Source organism: Protobothrops mucrosquamatus, unplaced genomic scaffold, assembly GCF_001527695.2.
Source record: "Protobothrops mucrosquamatus isolate PMUCROS unplaced genomic scaffold, P.Mucros_1.0 scaffold3084, whole genome shotgun sequence".
NCBI lineage: Eukaryota > Metazoa > Chordata > Lepidosauria > Squamata > Viperidae > Protobothrops > Protobothrops mucrosquamatus.
The window spans coordinates 101,668-110,425 of NW_015389094.1; the positions used below are offsets into that span (position 1 = coordinate 101,668).

The following is an 8,758-nucleotide window of genomic DNA, read 5'->3' on the forward strand; positions in this document are numbered from 1 at the left end:
CAGCCCAGGCGGCCTCCATCCCGGCCCAGCGCCCAAAAGGGCGAATAGGAGCCCTAACGGTCGATGGGTGCACAACGTCCCTGCCAGGTAGGCCAGCCCTCGCCCAGGTTGAGCCGCCCGGAGTTAAGATTGAGGGGAGGGGAGAGGTGCAAATTGTATCAATAAAGAACTCAAAATGGATAAATTGAGGGTTCTTTGGCTTTCTTTGGTGGTGGGGGTGGAGGGGCAGGGAAAGGAGGCCACCAGGAAATCCCATCTGAGCAGGGCAGGGGATTTGGAGGGGACCCTGTTACATTGGGGGACCCGTCGCTCTCTGTGGCAGCCTCCCTCGGGTATCAGATTACAGGCAGTCCTCCACTTACAACCATCCGTTTAGTGACCATTTCGAAGTTGCGACGGCAACACAAAAGAAGGGACTTTTTCACACTTAACGACCGTTGTGGTCACGGGATCGAAATTCAGACGACGCTCGGCAACCGGGTCATACTTAACGACGGTCGGCGTATCCCGGGGTCCCGCGATCCCCTTTTGCCACCTTCCGACCAGCAAAGTCCACGGGGGAAGCCCGACTCGCTTAACAACCGGGTTGCTCGCTTAACAACGGCAGGGATTCACTGAACAGCTGCGGCAAGGGGCGAGACTCACTGGAGAACGGCCTCGCTTAGCAACGGAAACGTTGGGCTCAATTGCGGTCGTAGGTCGAGGACTGGCTGTAATTAGCTTCCTCAGATATCGGTTTATAGCGTTGATCCTCTCTGCAGCGCTTCAGGATGATCTTACTAGATTTTATCTCATTTATCTGATTTTATGATGGTTTTACCTTAATATTTGATCACACGTTTGCTTGTTTATTTAATTTATTTGCCGCTCATCTCATAGCAAACAATATACTCTGTGTGTGTGTTGTGTATGTATGTATGTTTGTGCAGGTGCTTTATTTCAACATTTTTTATTAAGCTGGGTTATAGATAGATAACCTTTATTATCCTTTTTTTTTTTTACTGTGGGCGCGTTGGCACCCGTTAAAAATGAAATTTGCTCTCAAAGTGTACACATACATAACACACGTTTAAACATGCTATATGCGATGTATGCATACACGTACACCCTTACGTATAAATAACATGTTATGGTCTTTTTTTTTGCCGCTTCCTAGCACTTTAAGGTTCAACCTCTCCGTTTAATAATAATAATAAAGTTGGAAGGGACCTGAGAGTCATCTAGTCCAACCCCCTGTTCAGGCAAGAAACCCTAAACCATTTCAGACAAATGGCTGTCCAGTTTCTTCTTTAAAACTTCCAGTGTTGGAGCATTCACCGCTTCTGGAGGCAGGTTGTTCCACTGGTGAATTGTTCTCACTGTCAGAAAGTTTCTCCTTAGTTCCAGGTTGCTTCTCTCCTTGATTAGTTTCCATCCGTTGCTTCTCGTCCGGCCTTCAGGACTATTTGATCCTCTCGTTCTTTCCCTTCCTTCCCTCGCAGATGCCTCGTTCTCGGAGGTTTCTGTCTTCGGAACGCAGCAGCCGGGGCAGCTACCGCGAGTGTTACAGAAACCGCAAACACAAGCGGCGGCGGAGTCGTTCCCGGTCGAGCAGCAGCGAGCGGTGGCATCACCGGGACGACAGCTATCACGTCCGATCGGGGAGGTGAGCCAGTCCCACAAAACAGGCCCTGCAAGCAGAAGGATCACCTTCCTGAATTCTGCTCTCCCCCCCCCCCCAGTTACGACGATCACTCGTCCGACCGACGTGCCTACGACCGGCGATACCTGGAGGATTACCGGCGAGACGGCTACAGCGACCGGGGCGGGGATGCATACTACGAGCCCGAATTCCAGCCTTCGGATGAGTACCAGCGTTCCCGGGACGGCAGTTACCGGAACTGCAAGAGTAACCGGCGGAAACGGCGACGGAGACGGCACGGAAACCGCTCCTTCAGCCGTTCCTCCTCGGTGAGTCATCTCTGCCTCTTCTGATCCTTTGATCCCCGGATCTCTTCAGCCTTTCCAGATCTCTGGAATCGGCTAGGAGTGGCATTCTGGATTCGTGGGAATTGGCATCCTGGAATGGGGTCCGAGTCTGTCCTAAGGGGCATCCGTGTGGCTTTTGAGTGGCTTGGAAATTGAAAATTTTCCTGTGACTGGCAGTAGTGGAGGCTTGGGAAAAGGGGGAAAAAATGTGATTTTAAAGAATTTCCTTCTCTAAAGTTTCCGCTGCACAATGCTAGGCTTTTAAAGGCTTTTATCACGCAGAATATTATTTCTAATATTTATCTTGAAGAATTTCAAAGTAAAATATCTCTAATCAGACTCTTTTCAGTGGTAGCCCCAGACCCTTTGGAATGATCAAGCTGCCCCCTCACCAAAGCTGATCTTGTCCAGCTCTATTAACATTTTGAAAAGCATTGAGAAAAAAACAAAACCTTGGTGCTTTTTCCCCTGAAGTTTTGGGCCAGGTTATTAAACTTATTTATTTATGATTTAATTTATATGCTGCCCGTCTCACTGTCTCGGGTGATTTAAAAGCCACCATCTTGGGTGAGCTGGGTTGGATTTGATGCCCCTGTGGTATGTTTTATTATTATTTTGTCGTTGATTTGGTGACCTGGGTATAAATTAGACGGGTGGATCGATAGATAATTTCTGAGCAGACTACAACATTGGATGATGGTTGATCATATCTGTTCATTCCATAAAATTCTCTGCCTTCAAAAACAGCTGAAAGTTTCAAAAAAATCTTGTTAGACACAGCAAGCAGAGCATAGGGCAAAGATGCTTTGGCCTCTTTTGAAATCTTTAATTTTTATTTTTATTTTTGGGATCTCTCTGTGTGGGTGTGCTAGACAAATGTTGATCTTCTGCCTATACACATAGTCCTTGACTTACAACCCAAATGCAGTTGTTAAGCGAGGCCTCGTGTCACTGCACCCAATTTTACCGCCTTTTTTTCGCTGCAGTTGTTAAGGGAATCTGATTTTGCCGATCAGAAGCCAGCTGGAAATGTTGCAAATCACAGTAATGTGACTACAGGCTGCCAAGCACCCAAACTGTGATTGTGGCCTTAGTGTGATTGTTGTAACGTTAAGCACCGGTCCTAGATCACTGTCCTAACTTTGAACTGACCTTAAACAAAGGGTTCTAAGTCGAGAACTACCTGTATATTAGTTGGCACTTAGGATTTTTATTCAGTGTGCACCCTTATCAGCCCTGCTGTAAGACTTGTTTTGATTTTTATTTATTAAATTTATATCCTGCCCCTCTCGCAAATAAAACAACTCTGGTTTTCCTTCCACAACAGTCCTGCGAGGTAGATTATTAGATGATGTGCTTCTTTAGAACATATTAGTTTAGTTTGGGCTTAAGAGTCTGAATCAAACTGGATCACTTGCTTCAAGCGAGGGTCCAGATAGCGGATTCTCTACACAGCATAAACTAAATTCGAAACGATCTTGATAAGTTGGAAACATGGCAGTTCAGCCCAAAAGGAGGTTTGGAAAGGGTTCAGGTGCAAAATTTAAATTCAGGCCGCCCAACGCCCAGATGCAGGTTGGGTTAATAATCCGAGGGAGAAAGATTTTGACAAGGGACCCCGCCCCAAACCGAACTCAAGAAACCACTGTGAGGCTGCCTGAGTTGAAATCCTAAAAAGTCAGTGACCTGTGCGCTGTGTGAGCCAGGCCCACATTTGAAGGGGAATTCGGACAGAAGGACCAGCAGGACGAGAAAAGTAAATAGGAGGGGGTCCTTCGTGGGGACTAGAAACCTTGAACAGAGGGCTTATTCTGCCTGGAGAAAGAATAACCCAGAGGGAACGCACTCGTGTCGTCCTTTTTCATTCTCGCCCCAGAGAAAGTCAGCACAGCCCCTCTGTACACCCCTGCCTTTATGAGAGGTCAGAATTGATGACCTCTACGGCCTTTAGCAGGCAAGCAGAGTCACGCTTGCGTTTTAAGTGGGGGGAACGCCAAACTCTGATAGGAACCCCCCCCCTCTCCCAATTCCACCCAGGTGGGCTGTTTATTGGTGGTGATGGTAGATAGGCATTTCTTTTCCTTTGTCATCCTTCCCAGGCTCCCCCCCCCGTCTCCTAAAACGCCATCCCCCCCTCCACCCCCTCCTTTCCCAAGAATGACTCGGGCTTTCTGACATTGGGGAGGGGGGAGATAACCCCCAATCCAAGCCAGGACATTTCATCGCCAGCTTGGCCTGTCCCGTCCTAGAAGCGACCAGGGTGGGATTATTAACCTCGGAACAGGCCAGATTTGGACGCTGGTTGGTGCGAACGATTTGCTGAGTCTCTTAAATTGGGTGGGTGGGAAAAATGGGCTTTCCCCCCCCCCCCGTCTGGCCTTTTCTTGAATTGTGGCCTACGGGGGTCCTCTTCTCGGCCGGGGGCGGGGGGGGGGCACCCCGTTTGCAGAAGATGACCTCCCTAACTTGGATTCACGGTTCCTAGGTTGTTGGTTTTTTTTTTTTTTTTTTACACAGCTGGTCCTCGACTTACAACAGTTGATTTAGCGGCCGTTCAAAATCCCAACGGCACCGAAAAGAGGGACTTAACGACCCTTTGTCGCCCTTAACAACCTTCGCAGCGTCACGTGATCAAAGTTCGGCCACTGACTCGTGTTTGTGACGGCCGCAAGGTCCCCTGGGGTCACGTGATCCGCTTTTGCGACCTTCTGACACTCAGTGGGGAAGCCAAATTCACTTCACAAGCGTGTGACTGATTTAATAATTGTAGCTTGGCAACCGTGGCGAGAAAGGTCGTAAAACGGGACAAAGCCCACTTAACCGCGTAACCGCTGGGCTGCCTTGTTGCCAGTCGAGGACCCCCTGTAAAAGACCAGCCTGAGCGGGCGGGCGCGTGTCTTGCTGAGCGTTTCTCTGCCCCCCGTTGCCCTCTTCCCTTGTTGTTTACGTATGTTGTATATTGTTTATACACATATACGCCTCTGTGCCGTTTTGAACTTGGCCTGGAATCCGACCCGCCGCCACCTCCTCCATCCCTGCCACGGGCCCACCGTGTTGCTCGGCCGGCCGGCTGGCTTCCCCCCTTCGCCGCCCTTCGGGTGAAAACTTGAATTGAATGAATGAAAACCCTAAACCCTCTCCGCCCCGTCGCCGCCGCGTTTTCGGGGGGGCCCTCCCCGGCAGCAGAGTCGTCCCGGCACCAGGAGGAGAGCCAAGAACGTGGAGGACGACGTGGAAGGCCACCTGATCTATCGGAGCGGCGACTTCCTCCAAGAAAGATGTACTGCGAAATCGTAACATTAAACCTAGTCTCTAGTTAACCTCCCCGTCGCAGCCACGACAGAATTGTGATTAGCTTCCCTTCCCTTCCCTCGTCCGTTCCTGTTTTTTTTTTTTTTTTCTTTTTAAAGACCAAAACACAGCCTCTTTTTTTTTTTTTCCCCTTCTTCTTTTTTCCCCTTCCCTTTCCTTTTTGCCTGCCTCCTTCCCTCTTTCCCTCCCTCCCTCCTATTTTATATTTTTTTTTTCTGTCTTGATATCCAAAGCGTTTAGGGGAGGAGGGCGGTCCTTTGAACCGGCCAAGATAGCTTTTTTTTTTTTTTTTTTTTTTTTGGTAGTGATATTTTGTTGTTCGGCCCCCACAAGTCTCACCTCCTTTTCCTCCTCTTCTCCTCTTCCCTGCCCCCCCTATCTCTTGTCCCCTTTCCTCTGCAGATGAGATCATCACCACCCTCGGGGAAGGCACCTTTGGGCGCGTGGTGCAGTGCATCGATCACCACAGGTGAGTGTAGACGGCCTCGGCCTGCTTGAAGTTGACTTTGGCAAAAAAAAAGGGGCTTCTCTCCAGCTAGGGTGGACGTCCAGCTGGCTGCAGATTTTCCTCCCAGACTGGATGGCCGCCAGAGGCCAAGCCTAGGGAGAATTTCTACGAGAGATGGAGAGAGAGAGAGAGAGAGAGAGAGAGAGAGAGAGAGAGAGAGAGAGAGAGAGAGAGGAGATGTAGAGATAGATAAATATTGGATGGATAGATGAGAGATATAGATAAGATAGACAACAGACACAGATAGAAATAGATGATACAGAAGAAATAGATAATAGAGATAAGATAGAAAACAGATTGGAGATGGATAAGATAGATATCAATAAGAAAGAGGTAGGTAGGTAGGTAGAGATAGAGAGATAGATAAGATTGATAAAGATCAATAAAGGTAGGTAAGTAGATTGATAGATAGATAGATAGAGATTGAGATAGATAGATGAGATAGATTAAATAGATAGATGAGATTGAGATAGATGAGATATAGATAGATTAGATCAGTGGTTCTCAACCTGTGGGTCGGGACCCCATTTGGGGTCGATCGACCATTTCACGGGGGTCGCCAAGCAAGGCTGTCTGCCATTTTTTTGTCCGCCATTTTCTTCCCCTTTTCCGGCGGGTGCCTTACCTCCCTTGGGCTTGGCCAGCTGGTGGTCGGCCTGCTCCGTCTCTGCCGCTTGCCAGCTACACCTCGGCCGGCGCAGGGAGCGGAACCATGCATGCGCGGCGCTCCCGGGCAGGAAAAGTCCTCGACTTACGACCGGTTGGGTAGTCCTCGACTTACGACCGATTTAGTCCTCGACTTACGACCGGTTTAGTCCTCGACTTACGACCGGTTTAGTCCTCGACTTACGATCGGTTGGGGTCGCGGCATTAAAAAGGTTGAGAACCACTGGATTAGATAGATAGATAGATAGATAGATAGAGATAGATAGATAGATAGATAGATAGATAGATAGATAGATAGATAGATAGACAGACAGACAGACAGACAGACAGACAGACAGACAGACAGACACAGACAGACAGACACAGATAGACAGACACAGATAGATAGATAGATAGAAAGGAAAGATAGAAAAGAACTAGTGTTTTTCAACCTGAGCAACTTTAAAATGTAGGGACTTTTGTAGGGTCAAAACGCAACCTAAGGGGATTTTTAATCAAATTTTTAGTCCGGGTTTTAGGGGGTTCCAGGGAGAGGGGTGGGCAAACTGAAATTAGGGTGGTGGGCGAGGATGATCCCCCACCGGGGAATTCTCCCAGGCCGGCTGAAGGCCTCGGCGAGGTGGGCGTAGGTCCTGGAATTGGGGAGGGGGGGAGGGTTTGCCTAATAGAGGGCAATTCCATCAAGACTGTGTATGGGAGGGGTAGATATGGCGGGAGCAGAGGGCCATATCACACTAGGGGAGGGCGCACCCGCTGTTTACGAGCTGTGGCGCGCTCCGGCCCCCATGGCTCTTCTTGCAAACTAGGGGGTTTAGGATCTCAGGGCCTGGGCTTCCGGCTGATGCTATGTAACGCCAGGTCCATGGTTAATAAAGCCCCCCTCATTTATGATTTGGTATCGGAGGGGGAGGTGGACCTGGCGGGTATTACGGAGACCTGGCTGGGCCAAGAGGGGGGGTGCCCCTCGTTGAAATGTGCCCGCCAGGTTACCGTGCATTTCACCAGCCGAGAGCCCAGGGTCGGGGTGGCGGGGGTGGCGGTTGTTATTAAGGAAGGCCTGGACCCAAGAGAGACCACTGTGCCGCAGACTGCCGGTTGTGAATCCCTAGGTGTGAAGTTGGGTCATGGGAGGCAGCAGGGCGTGCTGATTCTATACCTGGCTCCCCGCTATGTATCAGCAGCCCTACCCGAGCTTCTCAGTGTGATAGCCGAGATGGCGATTGAGACCCCCAGACTGTTAGTCATGGGGGATTTCAATCTGCCGTCGGTAGGTGAAGCATCTGAGGTGGCTCGGGAGTTCATGGCCTCCATGACGGCCATGGACCTGACCCAATTAGTTGATGTGCCTACCCACACCGGAGGACACACACTGGACTTAGTTTTTGCCTCCGGCCAGTGGTTGAGTGATCGTGGTTTAGGGGAAATAGTCGTTGAGCCCCTGTCATGGTCAGATCACTCTCTCCTTCGGCTGGCCTTTCCCACCGCTACGCCCCACCGCGGGGAGCCGGAACCGGAAGTGACAAAATGGTTCCGCCCCAGGCGCCTGATGGACCCCGAGAGGTTCCAGACGGAGCTTGGGCCAATACCCGAGACCTTGACCCGCGGCTCGACTGAGGACCTGGTGGCCGCCTGGAATGGTGCGGCCGCGGGGGCCCTGGACTGGGTCGTGCCTTTGTGGCCTCTCACCCGATGCCGGACTACCTTGGCTCCTTGGTTCTCCGAGGAGCTGAGGGTGATGAAGCGTCGGAAGAGATGCCTAGAGGGTAATTGGAGGACCACCCGCTCCGAATCTGACCGGACACTGGTAAAGTCCCATTTAAGGACTTACCTAGTGGCGATAAGAGCGGCGAAACGAAACTATTTCTCCGCTCTTATCGCGTCTGCAGGTAACCGATCTGCCGCCCTGTTTAAGGTGTCCCGCTCCCTCCTTCATCAGAGGGTCCAGGACGCCCCTCTGCAGGGTCGGGCAAAGGAATTTGGGTGCTACCTGCATGACAAAATCGATCATATCCGGGCCGGGTTAGCCTCCGATTGGAGTAGTTCAGACGGGCCAATGGAGGCAGGTCTTGAGTCCACTTTGTGGGAAGAGTTTGATCCTGTGACTTCCGAGGACATGGACAGGATACTGGGACGGCTGAACACCACCACATGTTTACTGGACCCGTGTCCCTCCTGGCTGGTACTGGCCTCCCGGGAGGTTACACAAGGCTGGCTCCAGGGAATCGTCAGCGCTTCTTTGAGTGAGGGGTTCTTGCCGGCCGCCTTGAAAGAGGCGGTGGTGAGGCCCCTCCTCAAGAAGCCCTC

General features: G+C 50.7%; 1 protein-coding gene across 1 annotated transcript in view; it reads left to right on the top strand.

Moving 5' to 3' along the window:
- Window positions 1-1,481: 1,481 nt before the first annotated feature.
- LOC107297027 (secretory carrier-associated membrane protein 3-like) overlaps window positions 1,482-8,758 on the top strand; it is a 27,779-nt gene continuing 20,502 nt past the window's right edge. The window contains exons 1-4 of the mRNA XM_015826382.1: window positions 1,482-1,645; window positions 1,722-1,950; window positions 5,152-5,248; window positions 5,683-5,749. Coding sequence (XP_015681868.1) covers window positions 1,482-1,645; window positions 1,722-1,950; window positions 5,152-5,248; window positions 5,683-5,749 — 557 coding nt within the window. The remainder of the gene's footprint in view (window positions 1,646-1,721; window positions 1,951-5,151; window positions 5,249-5,682; window positions 5,750-8,758) is intronic.